The sequence below is a fragment of the Dysidea avara genome, chromosome 4 (genome assembly GCF_963678975.1).
Source record: "Dysidea avara chromosome 4, odDysAvar1.4, whole genome shotgun sequence".
Lineage (NCBI taxonomy): Eukaryota > Metazoa > Porifera > Demospongiae > Dictyoceratida > Dysideidae > Dysidea > Dysidea avara.
In genome coordinates this window covers 28,697,447-28,718,819 of record NC_089275.1, presented here as the reverse complement: position 1 = coordinate 28,718,819, position 21,373 = coordinate 28,697,447, and the positions used below count along the sequence as shown (strand labels likewise).

Sequence of the window (21,373 nt, the reverse complement as noted above, 5' to 3'; positions counted from 1 at the left end):
ATTCTAAACATTCAATATTACAGCATCTTAGTACCACTTTTTATATTTAACAGCGATTTATCATAGTCAGCAATGCACATGTTAACAATGCGTACAGGTGTACATGCACATTGCTAATCATCACAAAACACACCCTGTAACTTACGGATTCTACAAACATTTTCCACTAAAAGCATATAATACAATTGCAATAAAAGCATTATTATCATCAACACAAGTACATACCTCCTATGTTAGCTGTACAGTTATTTCCAGTAAAACCATCCACACAATTGCAAGTAAAGGAATTAACTTCATCTATACAAGTTCCATTATTCATACAAGGATTAGGATCACAATCATCTATGTTAGTTGTACAATTCTCTCCAGTAAAACCATACACACAATTGCACGTAAAAGAATTAACTCCATCTGTACAAGTTCCATTATTCATACAAGGATTAGGATCACAATCATCTATGATAGTTGTACAATTCTCTCCAGTAAAACCATCCACACAATTACATGCAAAAACGTTAACTCCATCTGTACAAGTTCCATTATTCATACAAGGATTAGGATTACAGTCATCTATGTTAGTTGAACAACTCTCTCCATTAAAACCATCTACACAATTACATGTGAAAAAGTTAACTCCATCTGTACAAGTTCCATTATTCATACAAGGATTAGGATCACAATCATCTATGTTAGTTGTACAATTCTCTCCAGTAAAACCATCCACACAATTGCACATAAAAGAATTAACTCCATCTGTACAAGTTCCATTATTCATACAAGGATTAGGATCACAATCATCTATGATAGTTGTACAATTCTCTCCAGTAAAACCATCCACACAATTACATGCAAAAACGTTAACTCCATCTGTACAAGTTCCATTATTCATACAAGGATTAGGATTACAATCATCTACGTTAGTTGAACAATTCTCTCCAGTAAAACCATCTACACAATTACATGTGAAAACGTTAACTCCATCTGTACAAGTTCCATAATTCATACAAGGATTAGGATCACAATCATCTATGTTAGTTGTACAATTCTCTCCAGTAAAACCATCTACACAATTACATGTGAAGGAATTAACTCCATCTGTACAAGTTCCATTATTCATACAAGGATTAGGATCACAATCATCTATGTTAGTTGTACAATTCTCTCCAGTAAAACCATCCACACAATTACATGTGAAGGAATTAACTCCATCTGTACAAGTTCCATTATTCATACAAGGATTAGGATCACAATCATCTATATTAGTTGTATAATTCTCTCCAGTAAAACCATCTACACAATTACATGTGAAAACGTTAACTCCATCTGTACAAGTTCCATTATTCATACAAGGATTAGGATCACAATCATCTACGTTAGTTGTACAAATCTCTCCAGTAAAACCATCCACGCACCTACATGTTAAAACATTAACTCCATCTGTACAAGTTCCATTATTCATACAAGGATTAGGATCACAATTATCTATGTTAGTGGAACAATTCTCTCCAGTAAAACCATCCACACAATTACAAGTGAAGGAATTAACTCCATCTCTACAAGTTCCATTATTCATACAAGGATTAGAATCACAATCATCTATGTTAGTTGTGCAATTCTCTCCAGTTAAACCATCCACACAATTACAAGTGAAAGAATTAACTCCATCTGTACAAATTCCATTATTCATACAGGGATTAGGGCTGCAACCAACTGTGTAATTGACATATCTTTAATAAAAATTCTGCACATTTAAATGTTAAAATTTTACAGTTTACTTGATTAGAATATGTATGTCATCATTGTATGAAGTTAGATCAAGACAGACGATGGTGTGTTGTGCGGCACAAGAAGCTGGCGTTCCATACCATGGGTATATTGACAGGAAGAATGAAAACGTCATTTTCATACAGTTGTATCTCGGTGATCCCTTATCTGATTGAAACCAAATTTGCTACAGAGTTGCCTATCAGCCAGGGGAGTTTACATACCAAATTTGAAGGAAATCGCTCTAGCCATTTCCGAGATACGAACTGCCAAAGTTTCGATTTTTTTCTTCTTCGTGTTTTCTCACACTTGCAAAAATTGATATAAAATGCAAACGCGTACTCCGATCACCTTGACATTTGGCACACAGAAAGGGAGTCCAAAGGCAAATCCTAGCATCAAAGTTGGTGCAACTCCGATGAATGGTTCGGGAGTTATGATCGATTATTCGTGTAGAACAAGATCGATTTGTTGTCATGCCTACAGGGTAAACCGCTTCATGGAATGAGTTGAAAATTGCTATGTAGATGGAGTAACCATCGTAGGAGTGCCTTTTAGTAATTTGAAAGGAATCGAAATAAAGACCATGGAGTTTTGACACAAAACCCAACCTGTGTCACAATTACGCGATCGATTTTTATGAATAAAAAGTATTAGTTTTTATGCATACTAGCAAGTGCCTACTAGGCAAACCGCTTAGAGCAATGAGGTGTATAGCTGGAATAATCTTCATAGAAAGTCCTTGCAATAGTACAGAACAATCGAATTACAAACCACTGAGTTATGATTCGAAAGCCAACTCCATGTAGCAAATGCGAGATCGAGATATTCTAATAGAACAGTCACCCTAATAGAGCATTCAGCTACGTTTGTAACTTACTCCATTATAGAATTGCAAGTAATATATTCTGTAGGGAGTTCAGCTGCAAACAGTTAATCTTATAGACAGTTCAGCAAGAAGCAAGTCACCCCATGAGAGTTCAGCTACAAATATATTGCTGTAGTGATTCAGAACATTACAAGTCACACTGAAAAGAGTTCAGCTATAAACAAGTCATGCACCCTGTAGAGAGTTCAGCTATAAATAATTCACTCTGTAAAAGTTCTGCTACAAACAAGTCTTCATGCAGAGAGTTTAACAACCAAAACAACCATGTAAAGACTTCAGCTTTACTAACAAGTTACTCTATAGAGAGATCAGCTAGACATAAGAGAGAACTCAGCTAGAAAGCGTCACCTTGTAGAGAGTTCAGCTACAAACAAATCACACTGTAGAGAGATCAGATAGAAGAAGCCACCTTGTAGAGGGTTCAGCTGTGAAGTGATCACCCTAGATAGAGTTCAGGTAGAAAAATCGTATCCCCTTGTAGAGAGTTCAGCTACAAAGAAACCATCATATAGAGAGATCAGCTAGAAAAAAGTCACCTGTAGCAACATCAGCTACAAAGAAACCATCCTGTAGAGAGTTCATCTACAAACAAATTACCCTGTAGGGAGTTTGGCTACAAAAAATCACCCTGTACAGTATTCGACTACAAACAAATCACCTGTAGAGTGTACAACTAGACACAAGTCACCCAGTAGAGAGATTAGCTACAAGAAGTTACATTGTAGAGAGATTAGCTAGAAGAAATCACCTTGCAGAGAGTTCAGGTACAAAGAAACTATCCTGTAGAGAGTTCAACTACAAACAAATCACCCTGTAGAGAGTTCAGCTACAATCACATCACCCTACATAGAGTTTGGCTACAAAGAAACCTTCATGTAGAGAGTTCAGCTGTGAACAAATCACCCTGTAGAGAATTCAGCTACAAACAAATCACCCTGTAGAGAGATCAGCTAGAAGAAGTCACCTTGTAGAGAGTTCAGCTACAAAGAAACCATCTTGTAGAGAGTTCAGCTACAAACAAGTTACCCTATAGAGAGATCAGCTAGAAACAAATAGTCTTGTAGAGAGTTCAGCTACAAACAAATCACCCTGTAGAGAGTTCAGCTACGAAAAGATCACTGTGTAGATAGTTCAGCTATAAGAAGTCAGCTTGTAGAGGGTTCAGCTACAAAGAAACTACCATGTAGAGAGTTCAGTTGCAAACAAACTACCCTGTAGAGAATTCAGCTACAAATATATCACCCTGTATAAAGATCAGCTAGAAGAAGTTACCTTGTAGAGAGTTCAGCTATAAAGAAACCATCATGTAGAAAGTTCGACTACAAACAAGTCACTCTGTAGAGAGATCAGCTAGAAGAAGCTACCTTGTAGAGAATTCAACTACAAAGAAACCATCACGTAGAGAGTTCAGCTACAAACATGTCAGCCTGTAGAAAGATCAGCTAGAAGAAGTTACCTTGTAGAGAATTCAGCTACAAAGAAACCATCATGTAGAGGGTTCGGCTACAAACAAATCACCCTGTAGAGAGATCAGCTACAAACAAGTCACCGTGTAGAGATATCAGCTAGATACAAGTTACCTTATAGGGATCAGCTACAAACAAATCACCCTGTAGAAATATGTGTTGGAAATAAATCACCATGTAGAGAGTTCAGCTAGAAACAATTCACTCTGAAAAGAGTTCAGCTACAAACAATGGGAGTTTCAGCTACAGTTCAGTTATGTATAAGAAGTCACCTTATTATTATTATTATTATTATTATTACTAGGACCGGGTCACACATAACCAAGTAAATTTGTTAACGTGTAAAACAATTTGTATTTGCTTTGTCTAACTGTGATGTATAATAAATATAGTAGGACCTCCATTATCTGAACATCTGTTTCAATTCAATCTTAAAAGTGTTCAGTTAAGTGCATTTGTTCAAATAAATGAAGCCCATTTGTTTATAATAGAGTTACGTTCAACTACTCTAATAGAACATACACTTACTATAATTCAATGTTCATGTAATAACAAAATACTCTAATAGGTCACACATACCCTAGTACAGTGGTCCCTTTAATGTTCAGCTATCGATACACAAATGCTCTATTATTCAAACTAAAGTGACAGTTCTATTAGATTATTTTGTTTAAGTGTGTATGTTCTATTAGAGCATTTGAATGGAATTCTGATAAATCAATGGGTTTTAACTTTCCAGTTTAAATGATAACAAGGGGAAAGCCATGTGCACAGTATACATACACAAAATACATGGTAATATTATAAAGCTGATGTCACCAGTACCAACCAATACAAAGACATGAAAGCTCAGTACAACTTCCTAACAATGTTAAAGTATGCTATCAAAATTATAGGGCAACAGATGGACCAGCCAACACAGAGAAGAACTATCATAGAATGATTAAGAGTTATCCATCACTTAATTTCATTGTACGTGCGCACAACAGTCACACATTGTAAGCTAATAATACAATAAAATGGATATTATACCAATTTATTAAACAGTGGATCCTCAATAATCTGAACAGCTCTGTTCTCAATGTAGTGAAATTGTTCAGAATAATGGCTATATACAGAACCCTATTCAAATACTCTAATAGAACAAACACTTGTTCACAAAATACCCTAATAGAACAGTCATTTCTACTGTTGGGATTAGCAAGTGTTCATATTATTGGAGTTTGGATTAGCAAGGATCTATACTGTTCGCATACATTATAAGCTATATGCCAATGGTTTATATGACAGAATCTTAGTATGCACACTACTAACATGGCTACCCACTCCCAAAATGACTAGCTCATTACATTTATATTAGCACTGCTATTGTAGTCATCAGTACTCTGATTTAATTATAAAGTGCTTGGTTTAATTGCTACAGTTGCTATAAGCCATGTATATACACACAAATTTCATTCTACGAGGTGTACAGAAGTGTACCTACAATAGATTTGTCTTAACCAGTAGTCACACATCCAAACTGCTGCAAGGTATGGTGAAAGTGATCTTTAAATAAGATGCTCAAAGCTATACTATTATTCTCTGACATGTGTGTCTATATGCACCAAATGGATAGTACTGATATGTCTAGGGAAGCTGTATACATAAAACACGAACAAGTCTTATCTATAAGAACAACTGCTCATATCAGTGATTCTATGAACAAACTAGCAAATTCGCTCTAATTATAAGACTGTTTGTGCTCATTTATCAATTAGAGTATTACAGTCTGCATGAATCTTATGTTTGATGCTGTCTGTAAGCTTACATGGAGCCAAGCCCACTAGCGAGAGTTCATAATATAAAAAGAGAGGAGAGTATCCTACTTCGGTATAGCCTGTACAAATGCATATCTCCAAGTTATGATGCGATACCTATAGTCACTTGCAATGTGTTAGTTGGTCAGGTCTCTACTCAGTAGTAAGTTTCAATGACCCTTGTAGATTGGCTTCAATAAACAGTCCACTGATGACATTGTCAACACTCCTTAACACTGTATATGTAACTTGACATGACATCCTAAAGAAATCAAAGGTTTACTGTATTACTTAGATACATGATCATGATAAGTAGTTGTGGCTCACAAAAAAACTAGGTTGTGGCAGGACTAGGTTAAAACACTTCAACATGAACTAATTGATCCATTGCACACGTGATCCAATCCAGGTCAGACTCAGATATTTGATCACGCATCGGATGATCTAACCCTGTGAAAGCTATCAGTGGACAGCCTACTGTGACTGAGCACTAAATTTACAAGGCAGACATTTCAGCACAAGAAACGTTCAGGATACAAATTCATCCTTCTGTCAGCCTACAACATGTGCAACAGTGTAGTGCCAATTTATCAGTAAATTTAATAAAAATTAAATAGTGCGTATGTCGCCAAATTAAAATTTTGACAACTACAAATTTCCTAAATATTATTTTGTTGTTACACGACATTTACACATGCTTTGAGGTTATGCTATGACATTATCACTTGTCAGCAGAAGTTTACCAAGTGAGTGGGCAAAAGACAATACCAGTTATAATCAGTTTTTCCATACCAGTTTACAACACTACTATACAGATAACAAGCGTCAACCCTGCACAGTGTACATACATAATAATATTATATGGTCAACTTATATAAAGCTAATGTCCCCATTACCATGTGTGACACTGAATAGGACCATCATCAACCCCATCTAATTTATTCTCAGTACAACTTTGTAACAATGCTACAGTATGCTATAAAAATTATAGAATTACAGATGGACCAGCCAACACAACACAGAAGCAGCAATATTAAAGAAAGATTGAGAGTTATCCATTACTTGATTTCACTGAATGTATATACAATAGTCACATATGTGACCATCTCAGCGAAAACCCATCTAGTTCGCACAACCTCTGAATATCCTTTTAATTTCTCAGCATTATCTGCATTGTCCAAGGAATGATTCACCAAAGTTTCAGCTTTCTGTGGTGAGTAGTTTTGGAATTACAGTGCTAGAAAGTAGGAAGAACAAGGAAATTGATTTGTACAGTGACTACTAAAAATAAACTACAGGCGCTTGCATTCGTAGCCATAACTTCCGTTTGGATTAGTCTACAAAGTTGAAATTTGGGTTACAATGTTCATCATGGATTGGCAGATCAACCAAGATATAGTTTTAGCCTTGCATTCATTTTTGTGTAGGCGTATGAAGGCGGCTTTGTTGAAGAATAGCAATAATTTTGTTTGCGTCTACCACTTCGTAAACAAACTCACGTGACACGAAAACCATTGGGGCTACAGAAATGAAACAAATGTTTTTGAACTCTCCATGAGTAAGATGGTGTATAGTTTAATCGATTTAAATTTTCCTTCTTCGTGTACTGGCCCGATAAAAACTTGCATAATTTTCTTGTAGCATGCATAATGTAACGAAAAATATTTTTTTAAGTTTCAATTTTCTCAATGCACATGCTTGTGCAAACTAGACAGGTTTCCGCTGAGACAGTCACATATTGTAAGTTATCATACATACGCACTGTACACAGTCATACATTACAAGCTATATGCAACAACAGACATTTAACCAGAACATAACTATATTAGTATCCTATAGCATACTGTATGTATGCGATATATAGACTAGTGTTACGTGAGTAGTTAGTAACAAGTTTATAGTTGTTTGCAAGTGAATCTTTGGGATAGTTTCGAGACGTGAACAGGCAGCACTGTTATAAGACAGAATCTTAGTACATACTCCACTAACACTGCTACCATCCACAAATTGAATAGCTTACATTTGCACTGCTATTGTAATCATTATTACTCAGTGTTAACAGTATTACAGTGCTTGGTTTGATTGCTATAATAGCTATAAGCCATGTTATGTACAATAGTTGCACATCCAGTGCTGCAAAGGTATGGTAAAAGCAAATGTTCAAAGCATATTATTTATCTTATGACACATGTGACTGCATCATTAGTGTACAATATGCACAGTACTGACATGTCTACAGAACATGAAACATAAACAAGTCTTATGAGAACAACTGCTCTATAATAAACTATTTCTTGGTGCCCCTTACTCAATCCTGAGCACAGTAAACAGAGTCTTTTACCATAGAAATTTTGTTTTGCTACCTTTTAGCTAAACAATGCTTGTACAGTAGCAATAAATAGTAAGTCGCCACTTATGGACTAGTCACTAAATAACAGACCACACAGCATAGTATCAGTGGACAATAGCACAGACTTGTAAATATGGTCCAATAATAAGACTTGCCTCTACCAAAGATAATAGACACCCCTACATATGGGGTGTCTATTATCTATGCCGCTACTGACTATAGGCTAAAATCTCGTAAGTGTATTCTAATGCTTTTGCGCATTTTAATGCTCAAATGGAATACCCTAAAAACTATCTGCAGTAAAGTAATAGTTGCAGTACATTACACAGAACTAACCTCCAAGTAAGAAAATATCGTTGTTTCCACCAATAATAGTTCTTTCCCTCATAGGAGACAAGTTCCAGGTTTAACGCGCAGGCGGCGCAGCACATTTAAATTGGTTGCTATGAGCTACAAACCGGCCTTACTAGTTACTGGGGCACGCTAACAAGTTTTACGGGTGGTAACTAACGAGTTACTGGTAGAAGAAAGGCACTATTTAGAAAAGTGTCCTGCTTAACGAAGGCAACGGAGAAAAAACGCTCACTTCAATTTGACGTTCGGGTTTCGTCTAACTCAATTCCGGTGAGTGTTCTTGTGTGCACTACGCAGTTTCGTCTGGACATTAATTAATTAATTAATTAATTATGACGTCACGTTCTTATTATTATTATTACTTGGTTATGTAATTATTATTATAATTGCAGGACTCTGAAAGAGTATACGCGCAATATAGTATGTAGTTAAGTTAAGTAGTTAATTTAGTATAAAAAGAATTATAAATTATAATTTGTTTAAGAAATCAGTAGCAGATCTACGGAATGCTTCAAAGGAATCCAAATTAACAACTGAGTCAGGTGAACTATTCCACAATCTGACAGTAGCTGGGAAGAAACTGAATTTGTGTATATCAATTCTTGAAAAAGGTGTTTGATATCTTCTATTGTGCCCTCTAGTAACAGTGTCGATGAGAGATATCTCATAGGGTAGTTCTAGTGCGACAGAACCTTGCAATATCTTATAAAACATCATCAGTCTACTTACTTGTCTTCTAACCTCCAAGCTACACCATTTAAGCTCATTCAGGATACTGGTAACACTACTTGAAAAATCATAATCAGACACCACAAATCTGGCAGCACGTCGCTGAACACTTTCAAGCTTCTCAATGTTAGTCTTAGTATATGGTGCCCAAAATATTGATGCGTATTCTAGTATTGGTCTCACATACAAGAAATAGGCTTGGCTTCGTATTTGAGAATTACAATGATATAGATTACGCTTAAGAAGCGCCAATACACTATTAGCTTTTCTGCAAATAGTGGTAATATGTTTGTTAAAGTTCATCTTAGAGTCCAATATCACACCAAGGTATTTTGCGTGACTAACCATTCTTAGTTGATTATTGTACAGGAAATAGCTTGTGGGTTTTGGATTACTTAAAGTAACTTGTAATACTTCACATTTATCTGTGTTAAATGTCATCATCCATTTATTAGCCCACTCTTCAATTCGTAACAAATCCTCCTGTAAGAAACGACTATCATCTGTAGTATGTATTGGTCTATAGAGCAGACAATCATCAGCAAACAAGCCACAAGAAGATGATACATAATCAGGTAAGTCATTAATGTAAACTAAGAATAATAAGGGTCCGAGGACAGTGCCCTGGGGTACTCCACTAATAACATCGATGGGTGATGATTGAGAACCATTATAAGTAACATATTGAGTGCGGCTGCTCAAAAAGGATGAAGTCCATTCTAAGATCTCATGACGTATTCCATAATGCTGCAGGAGATAACGATGTAATACCTTATCAAATGCCTTAGATAGGTCAAGTAAGATGGCATCAGTTTGAGTTTTCTGGTTAAGGTTTGACACTAAGTCATGAACTGTGTGTAACAATTGTAGCTCAGTAGAGTGTTTGGCACAAAAACCGTATTGACACTTTGAGAGTATATTCAGACTATTCAGATGTTCCATAATATTAGTGCGTACTATTCGTTCCAGAGTTTTGCAACACACAGATGTTAATGAAACTGGCCTATAGTTTGTAGGGTTACTACGATTGCCCTTCTTAAATATAGGGGCCACAGAGGCTATTTTCCAGTCGTGTGGAATCCCTCCTTGTTTCAATGATGAATTAAACAGCAATGTTAAACTAGGAGATAATTCAAATGCCATCTCTTTCAATAGCTTGGGAGGGATACCATCTGGACCTGTAGCCTTGAAAGGATCGACTTGTGTCAATAGGGTATATACTTCTTCAATAGATATTTCAAATAATGGAAGATCAGGGTATGGGCTAGGACCCAGGTGTGGAGCTGGTGAATCATTATCATGAGTAAACACTGAGGCAAAATGTTTATTTAATACTTCTGCTTTATCCAAATTATCAGTATATGTAACCCCTTCGTTCTGTAACATAGGCACACCACAATTGTATTTACGGAGAGATTTAATGTAACGGAAAAAAATTCTTCTTTCTTCCACTTCTAAATGGGTTAAACAGTGATCGAGTCATGTAAGAATTACGTGAATTTCTGCATTCTCTCTGCATCTCCTTTTTAAATGATTTATAATGTAACCAGTCTGATGGTGAATTACTTACTTTAGCTCTTTTGTAGCACTTTTTCTTCCGTCTACCAAGTTGCTTGATATGGCGATTAACCCAAGGCTGTCTGTTACTATTTGTCACCATTTTTTGATGGGACGTACTTATCTAGCAGGTTTAAGAGCATAGATTTAATATGAAACCATAAGTGTTCAATTGGAGTATCAATACAAAAATGATCAGTGAACCATGCAGTGAACCTTGTCATCTCAATACTCATCTCTTGGAAATCGACCCTGTTCCATAAATAACGCTTACGCTCACTTTCTTTGGGGTCATTTCATACCAAATTAACAAAAAAAAATCTGCATCCCTTTTGATTTTCATGAAATTTGGAATAAAACGTGGACCCTATCAAGAAACTTTTTCACACAAAAATTTGGTTCATTTCATTGGTCTCCCTTTAAGTTATGACCACTCAAAGTTTCTGCTGAAAATTTTATTTTGCTTACACGACTTCAATAAAATGACCATAACTTTGCTTGTGATTCACATCGAAACTTCTGGTTTAGATTTTTGAAATCCTTATTACATTCTCTGTTAGGTGATATATAATGTTTTATAATTGCTAAAAGGAAAAGGTCAAACCACAAAAATGTAGCTTTTTCCTTTGATCTTAATTTTCAAAAATATGTATTCTTTAATTAAATTTATTTTTGATTTACATGTTGCTCTAATACCCATCATTCATCACTGTGAGTTTAAAGTTGGGACCAATAGTAGATCATGAGTTATAAGTGTTAATGTGTAGCCTTGTAATTACTGTTGTTTGTATGGTTCAAGTATGCAAAGATGTAATACCAATTGCAAGTAACTTTATATAATACTATATATATGTCACAATCATTTTATACATTGTTGGTTTATAAGTAAAGTTAACTTGTTTATGTTCTGTAAGAAAACCCAGTAAAAGCTTATACTTAAATACATATACTTAAGTAATTTACCCCTTATCAAGCTTGTTCCTGATTATGATGCCAAGTCTATTATATAGTAGTGAAATATTGAAGTTGATGACCTTTTCACTAACTACAGTAACTGCTACTGCTAGCATATAATGCTGATTGTTGATATGTAAGTATGTATTTTGATACACAAATGTAGCTATAGTGGAAACTGTCTATGCCAGTCAGGGCCAATTTTTTTGGCCTTAATATGCGATGGCTATTTATATAGTTTGATGTGTATAAATGTCTTACTAGGACAATTTAAAGTTGGCCCTTAATAGAAAGGTGGCCTTTCGTTACAGGTGGCCACTAAGACAAGTTCCACTGTAATTTGAAACATTTACAAATAAAACATGATGTTATGTAGCTGCATTCTTTGTTCTTAACACAGGCATGAATGTTTCAATATTGTAATCCACTAGAGATTTTCTAACAAGTACAGTAATGAATGACTGATGCAGTATTAACAGCCTTTTCAACTTATACCTTAAAAATTCAATTGTGTACTGATATCAATGCATCAGGTTTCATTGCATATCAGAGTTACATGTGAATCATTGTAGAGACTGTCATGCAATATGCACCACTTTCAGTCTCAGCCTGTACTATAACGCTCTGATTTTTAACTTTGAAATTAACTGCCTTGACACTTTCCTTAATCGATTGTTGATGTATTTCACTTAAAGCTATAGACATGTATCAGTGTGCAATTGCTGTAGTAAACCTTTGTACAATGTAATTTCTATGGAACATTTCTATGATTCTCAATTATAGAAGAGCTACATTGCTATTTTTATCATGATACAGTTGATGTATGGAGTTTAAGCCAGGTACCTTAGGGCCAAAATTTCTGGGCCTTAATGTGCAGGTAGCTGCTTAATACATTTGCATAAGTGTACAGCAACAATTTAAAATTGGTCCTTATGGAGTGGTGGCCTTTCTATATAGGTGGCCACTTTCCACTCTATTCCATCAAATTTTTGATGAGTAAGTGGTTTTAGAACTGTACATCTTTCCAGCAAAGGCATTGTTTATAGGTACAAACATATAAAGGTGGCCTTTAAGTGTTCAGTATAGTAGGCTTGCCCTTTCAATGTATGATTCAAAAGTGATATACAGTGTAACATATCTTAGCGGCTACCATAAAGGCCACCTTTTTATAAGGGCCAACTTAAAATAGGATATTTCTACTCTAATGCAACTATATGAAGTGGCTATCTACTAAGAAGCTTTGGATATCACTAAGACATGGCATTTCACTTCAACAGTTCCACTTTACATGTACATATTTATGAATAACTGTGTCGTTAGCATCCATTATACACACGTATAAGATTGGAAACTATTATCATAATCTGTGGCCGAATATCATATTATTATACACTGTAAAAATTTAGTAGTGAATTGCTCTGCCACAATACTCACTACTTTTAAGTAGTGACGTTCACTACTTTTTGTAGTGAACGTCACTACTTGGTGGTCAATGTAGTGACGTTCACTACAAAATTAGAAGTGAACGTCACTACACAAAAATAGTGAGTATTGTGGCAGACATTAGTAGTGACCTTCACTACATTTAGTAGTGACGTTCACTAGTTTGTTTTTACTGTGTACAGTAAGTAAAATTGAAAGAATAGATGAAATATCATTAGTTGTGCAGTAAATCCCTTATGAATATAGCTACCTCTATAATAAGACCACCTTGTTGTAGTGGCCACCTCTATTTTATAGGACACTGAACTTACAGCAAAAACATAATCATCTTTTAATAGGCAGCCTTATTATTGCTCCAACTTTCTTAGCTTTAAAAGTGGCTCTGTTAATATGGTTTCACTGTAGTGAGCCCTTGTCAATACAAACCCTAACTATTTTAATGCATAAAATGATATTTGACATACCAATATAAGGTTACTTGCAACTGGTATTAGAAATTACACTGTAAAATACCATACCAACAGCAGTAATTACAAGGCTACACATTAACACTTATAACTCATGATCTACTATTGGTCCCAACTTTAAACTCACAGTGATGATTATAGGTATTAGAGCAACATGTAAACCAAAAATAAATTTAATTAAAGAATACATATTTTTGAAAATTAATATCAAAGGAAAAAGCTACATTTTTGTGGTTTGACCTTTTCCTTTTAGCAATTATAAAACATTATATATCACCTAACAGAGAATTTAATAAGGATTTCAAAAATCTAAACCAGAAGTTTACTACGTGAATCACAAGCAAAGTTATGGTCATTTTATTGAAGATGTGTAAGCAAAATACAATTTTCAGCAGAAACTTTGAGTGGTCATAACTTAAAGGGAGACCAATGAAATGAGCCAAATTTTTGTGTAAGAAAGTTTCTTGATAGGGTCCACGTTTATGCCAAATTTCATGAAAATTGAAAGGGATCCGGATTTTTTTTTGTTGATTTGGTATGGAATGACCCTTTGTGGTAAACTACCTGTGTCATAAAAGAGGTCAAGACAGCTTCATGGTCACTAATGCCAGGTATAACTTTACAATAGTTAATTAGAGATGGTCTATTAGTGAAAACGATATCAAGAATGTTTTCATTTCTAGTGGGAGTACTCACTAGTTGGGTAAAATAACAATCATCTACCATTTTGAGAGTTCGTTGATTAATAGCCAATGGGTATCTGTGCAAAACGATAGAATGACTGGTCCACTCTATGTCTGGTACATTAAAGTCACCAGCACAGAAAATAAACGAGTTGGGTCGTGATGCTGTAATGTCACAAATACTTTTACATAGATTTTGCTGATATTCAACATCTCTGCTAGGGGGTCTATATGCACCAATTATAATAAGTTCCTGACCATGAGACAGCTGCAAACTGACAGCACACACTTCACAAGTTGTACCAATATCAACCGGTTTGCTGGATAAGTAGGGACCCGCCGATTATGCTCATAATTTTACCTATTATGCTATGCTGCACTGCTCAAAAATTTACGTATTATGCTTAAATATATGCTCAATACTTACCCATTATGCTCAAATTATGCCCAATTATTTATGCTTCAGTTCCCATGCTCTAGTAATAATTTCCAATTTATGGATAAATAATAAGTGGCTGAAGCACAAACTTACTTGTCAAAATGCATATCACAGAAAAGATCGATATACTCTAATAGAACAGTCAGTTATATGATCGTTCTATTAGAGTTACTGACTGTTCTATTAGAGTATATCGATTTTTTGTGATAGCTATTTTGATAAGCAAGAATTCATACTATTACACAAATATTCTACCTATTATGCTAGCATTGTGCTCAATGCTTTCAGACACCTATTATGCTCATAATTATGCCAGCATAATCGGCGGGTCCCTATGGATAAGGTAGTGTTAATACCAATCAGCACTCCACCATACCCATCTTCACGAACTTTTCGGTACAGTTTATAGCTCTTGGGCATAATTTCATTATCAAGGATTGATGAATTGAGCCAGGTCTCGCAACCAATCACAATGTCAGGGGTATGATCGTCTAGCGTCTCCCAAAAACTTTCTTTTTTACTCAAAATACTTTGTAAATTAATTAGCAAAAGATTCAAGGAGTTGTTAGAGTTTAAGTTACTTTGATGGTCAGAATCCACTAGGTCAGACGAGTCAAGGTCACTGTTATCTTCTAAAGAAGTATTACTAAGTTCACTATACAATGTATCAGGATTACTAAACTGAGTATCCGAGTGACTAATAATAGTGTCATCATCTGAAAGTAGACAATTATCAGTTTGATAAAAAAAGCTGCTAACAAAAATTTAGCTTAAATTAGGGTTATCAAAAATATCCTCTCTAATTTGACCTCTGTCAGGTACACTCCTCATTAAGATCAAGCATGATTGGGGTTACTGATTGCTGTAGAACTGGTTGTAACATTGGCTGAGTTCCATGTTTTGGGTTACGATCTCTTCTAAGCACAATTTCACCATTAAATATTATTAAATATTTCTCATCCCTTTCTCTCCTTTGCTTTAGCTCTTGTACTAGTTTCTTGTGCTTCTCATGTTGAAATTTGGTCATGTCAGTAGAGACATATATATTCGTATACTGGGAGTGACGTCGGAGGTAGTAGGAGTGGGAAACTATAAATTCTTTGTGAGACAAATTATCCACAACAATAAGTAGTGGTCTAGCCTTTTCTTCAGCAGGCTTGCCCAATCGCAGGATCTTGGTAACTTTTATGCCAATATCAAAGACAGTTTTGCAGAGGTCCACAAACCATTTCTCATCCTGTGATGGACTTGTTTCGGGTAGGTTGTAAATTACCAAGAGTTCATAATATAAAGTAGTAAGAGAGAGTGTCCAACAGGAGTACATTCCAGCAAATACACTGAGTAAGATAGAATGATTCAACACCTTGGTTTGTACAAAGGTTTCACCATCTCAACACATATCAACACTTGCCTTCCACCAGTAAATGTGTCAATTGAATCAAAACTTTCAAAAGTCTAATTTTACTCAGTGTGTTTGTACAGGCTGTATTGGCAGTTTGACACTCTTCCTTAATATTGTATACTATAAACTCTTGTTATTACCTACAGTATGATTTTTTTTTTTGTTGTTAAATATGCAAATATTTTTAATCACACAAAAAAAACTGTACACAACATTTCTTCCTTTGTTCCAAAATTCCGGCAGAAAAGAAAAAAAAGTTAGAAGGAAGCACCAAAGCCAGTTAATGGCCGGCTTTGTGGCTTGCAATGCAAAAAGAAGTTATATCTAAACCAAAACAGCCAAACTGTAAAAAATGAGTGCGGCCCCCAAAAAGGCCAGGATGGAAAAAAATGTGAAATCCAAGGTGGCGGCCAAGAAATGGCTGTGATGGTAGGTTAACGGCAAAATTTTAATTAAGACAATTCCGGTGAATTTGGTGCCGAATCCTAGTGGAGGAGGCAACGCAAATTCACCTGAATTGTCATAATGAAAATTTTTGCCATTAACCTACCATCGCAGCCATTTCTTGGCTGCCACCTTGGATTTCACATCTTTTTTCATCCTGGCCTTTTTGGGGGCCGCACTCTTTTTTTTACAGCTGGCTGTTTTGGTTTAGATTACTGTATCAAGACACCATGCAACCAAGAAAGCCATTGCATCACATTGTGTGCATATTGACAAAAGGAAAAAACATGGTTTTCATGCCTGTATAGCTTTGGTCCCTTCTTCAAAGCATATACAATTTTTCATTATAGCTGTCCCCCAGGTAGGGTAGACCACACAGTAAATTTAATTAATTTTGCTCCAGCCATTTATTCTTTATTTCTTTTCTTTCTTCTTAATGGACTTATGAAGTTGTATAATTATCCTTTTTATACACTTTGCAAAACTTGCTATATCATGCAAACACACATAGGCAATTCTAGGGGGGGGGGGGATGCCCCCCTTCTGATTTTTATCTTGGGGAAAAGTTGCAGTATACATTGGCATTGTTATTTTCAGCATTTTAAATGTTTTTACTGTTTTTAAGCCCTTCAAATTGCAAAAATTCTGCAGCTTCTACGGGTTGCACCCCCAGACCCCTGAAATCCTATTTTATATTACAGCCAAACAACAATAGTCATGCTGTTCCCTACTTGGCCCCCCCTGTAGGTCAGGTGTAGAATTTCCACTGGGAACACATAAATTTGCTACAAATAAAGAGCATATAAAGGTGAATTCATATACTAAGTTTGCAAGGAATCTGATACTGTAAGTGTCCACAGTGCTAACACAGATCAAATTCCTGTCATGTCTACAAGGTAAACCGTTTATGAGAATAATTTGAAATTTGGTGTGTACATAGGCTAGTTATCATAGCAGATGGATAGAAAAATGAAGAAATAACAGCTATACATCAGGGCTGGGAGATTATATTGACTATGGGATTAATTGTATCTGTTTCTAAATATCGTGTGTATTATAAATGATTGTGATGTTGTGACATCACGTGCAAATGTTTATCAGTTAATTCAATATGGTGGCACATACTGTTGTGGAGGAATTCAATCTGGAAAACACGCCTATGCTTCTGAGATAGTTCATTGCATGAATAAATAAAAAAAACCTAAACCATTGAATTTCTAAGGATGTCTAAGGATACTATATATTACAGTGGAATCTCGATTATCAGACCTAATTGGGAGGAAAGGGTGTTCATTAATCGAACAGTATGTAAAATTGAACTTCCGCACATTTATATACAGAGCTTTGCTCAACTACTCTAATAAAGCATACGAAATACCCTAATTGAGCAGTCAATTTGGTGTTTGGATAATCGAGAGTTCAGTTAATCGGTGTTCGGATAGTGAAGGTTCCACTGTATTCATTATTCTGTTTTATAATACTGTAATTGCCTATGGCCTTAATTCTAGTTGTACAATCGCTCAGACCTACTATAAAATTACAAAGCAAAAACCAAACAATTGTAAATTGCAGAATTAAGAAACTCAAATAGAACAGTCACTGCAAGGTAAAGAAATACATGAAAAATGTGACTGGTTCTGGGAAAATTGGTCTGATCGTCCATTACAGCAGATTTGATTTTTCACCAAAAACCCAAAGTTACATGAATGAACCGTCAAATTTTACAATCAAAATCACTGCTTTCGCTGGCTGCTTTTTCCAAGTACAGTTTTCCGAAGCGCAGTGGTGATCTGTATGAGCAGTCTGGGGCCCTAATGGAGCTCTGGCCATGCAGCCCGGGGATGGCTGTATGTGGCTGGAATTGAATAAAGACTTGTGCTGTAAATGTCATTTCATCTTACTGAATTTCGAGACCTGAATGGCCCATAGCTTGGCCTTGGCAGTTTTAAATAGGCGATTAGACTGGTTTTCCTATACTAGGTCACAAATGTCAAAAAAACTTACCATAGTTTGAATCAGGGACCTCCATACTGAATATTCAAATTCTTAACCTCTGCACCACAGTTATCTCAGCTGATCATCTCACTTAATTTCTACTATAAAACAAAATGAAAATTCTATTCAAAATCTGCTTAAAAGTATAAACTAAAAATCCATTGATCTACCAATGAAATCTCTATGTGTGTCCTATCAAAAATGCATACTCTACAACAAATAGTGAAAAAAACAATACAATTACGTATAACGTTTGTCTTTAATAATCATCATTGTGTCTGTAGATAAGAAGTACTGTGGGAAAAATAAACCCCAAAGCCAGCCTATGGCTGGCTTTCAGGCCATATGGAGTATGAAAATAAATGAAACCCACACAAAAGTAAAGCTGTGAAAAGGGGTGTGGTCTTCAATAGCCTGGTGAAAAACGTTATGAAATCAAAGGTGGCAGCCACAATATGGCTGCAATGATGTTAAAGCTTAAGCCACCATGCACAGGGAATGACTCTTTTTTAATAGGCTAATTTAAGGGTGATGCTTTGGTGGTGTCCATGTGCTCCTTAGCCCATTTGTGAAGGTCTTTACCAAAAGGCAAAAAGAGCAGCATCTCTACAATTTTATTTATTACATTTTTAAAAATTAAGGCTAACAGCATAAGTGCTGAAGGTCCGTAAGACCCTCAGTCCTACAGCCTGTTAAAAGATGTTAAATCAAGTATGTTTGAAGACACAAAAGGAGGAAAATCCATGCCTAGAACTGGGTAGTCTCAAACCCGCAGCTATACAATTTACATTCAAACACTTATAGAGTCTCCCAGGTGATCAGAATGTTTTCTCCTTGTTAATTTCATGTACTTGCATCTATAGGAACTCTAGAGAGTGACTTATTATCATTATCTCAAGGTATATACCACTTGTGTAACCAAATGGACATTTTTTTATTTACTAAAGCTTTACAGCACATGTGCTCAAGGTCTGTAAAACACTTAGACACCCAGTAGTATAGCCTGTTTAAAGATGCCATCATACAGTACAGCAGTACTGTATATTTGAGATCATAGAGGTTTGGTGTTCTCTGGCCATATATATTACCTATAAACCAGCCATCCTGGTTCCTTGTCAGTATTGGTTAGGTACAACCAAGTCCAAAAGTGCCTTCAGTATGACCTAATTGTTACAAAATTCAAAAAAAAATTATTCAATGAAATTTTCTACTGATTAACTACTTGATGCCTTCAGACAAGTGTAGCTTGATAATGGCTTAAGCTATGGGCTTGAGTTTTTAGTGTTTGACGTTGCTTCATCCTGAGACGTGCCTTTTGGCATGCCATAGTACATAAAATGTATGCATCATGAACTTACGTCCTCCTTTATGTCCCACTTCTTTTTGGTGATAGCTCAAGGTGTCAATCCACAGAAGCACAATGGCTTCCCTACATTGGGAATCATTCACATTTTCTGTGGTGATCAGGAGGAGCTTCTCCTACTATTGTTCAATTGTAAAACTGTAAAACAGATTGAACGTCAACCATAATGGCTACTTCCTAGGCCACTTCAGTAATAATAGTTGGGGCATGCGAATAGTCTGTATTTTCCTGGTGACTACAGTAGATTGATTGTAGTGGGGCTTCTCATACCTTTCTTTATTTGTAGTATTGTGTAAGAGCCGAAAGCAAAGCATAATGGCCACTTCAATTTCGAGTTAGTAAGTCATAGCTGGAATGCACGTTCAGTAGAAGACATTGCCTCTGGTGTCATCCTCTTTTTGATAAGATATGTGTGGGTTCACCAGTCATAATAATGTTACAAAAAAGTAAACAAACAAGTATAAGGTAAATTAAGAATTTTAGGAATCATAAAAAAATAGGGAGGTCACACACCACATCTGCAGGTATAATAGTGGACATTTCTGTCAGGGGTTTGGGGATAAATGTCCACTAGTGTATCTGCAGGTGTAGGTGACCTGCCTTGTTTCCCTACTTTTTTGTGATCCCTAATCAAACTTAAAATTCCAAATACTTGCACTATATTACTGTAAGTAAACTTGAAATGTTGAAAAATCCATGACTGCCTCAAACTTGCAGCCACCCGATTTACACTCGAATACTTACAGGAGTCTGCCAGATGGTCAGGATGTTTTCACCTAGTCTCCTCCTCATGGAGAGATTGTGGTTGAGAAAGCAGATGGCTTTCTGGTAATTTCCATGGAGAACATAACTGATGCATTGCCTATATAGTAGTAGCAGAACTTGCTGTGATAACTGTATTGACGTGAATTTGCCTCTGTATGTTGATTCCAGAATACTTGGCTGCACCCAATATTGTAGTTTGCAACTATGCTAGATTTGTCTTTGAGCAGCTTGGATAAAAAACTCTGATTAATAGCTGTCTGTGGTATTCTATTTGAATAACCTATTAGTGCCCATGAGACTTACCTTACTTTTGGACATATCAAGACACACGGTACTCTAGTATCTATGGTGTGTCGTGCGGCTCAAGAAGCCGGCGCGCCACACTGTGAGTATATTTACAGGAAGGAAGTAAACACGATTTTCACACCTTTGTAGCTCCGTGATTCCTTATCCGATTGAAACCAAAGTTGCTACAGAAGTGCCGGCTAGGTAGGGGAGTCCACATTCCAA

At 35.8% G+C, this 21,373-nt stretch overlaps 2 protein-coding genes across 3 annotated transcripts in view; one reads left to right on the top strand and one right to left on the bottom strand.

The window, feature by feature from the left end:
• The window catches only part of LOC136254619 (uncharacterized), a 281,340-nt gene that overhangs the window by 153,494 nt on the left and 106,473 nt on the right, over positions 1-21,373 (bottom strand). The window contains exon 7 of the mRNA XM_066047363.1: positions 226-1,710. Within this exon, the coding sequence (XP_065903435.1) occupies positions 226-1,710 (1,485 nt within the window). The remainder of the gene's footprint in view (positions 1-225; positions 1,711-21,373) is intronic.
• Positions 9,534-21,373, top strand: part of LOC136254640 (uncharacterized) — a 48,888-nt gene continuing 37,048 nt past the window's right edge. For both annotated transcript variants that reach the window (XM_066047391.1, XM_066047390.1), the window contains exon 1: positions 9,534-9,926. The gene's annotated coding sequence lies outside the window, so the exon portion shown is untranslated. The remainder of the gene's footprint in view (positions 9,927-21,373) is intronic.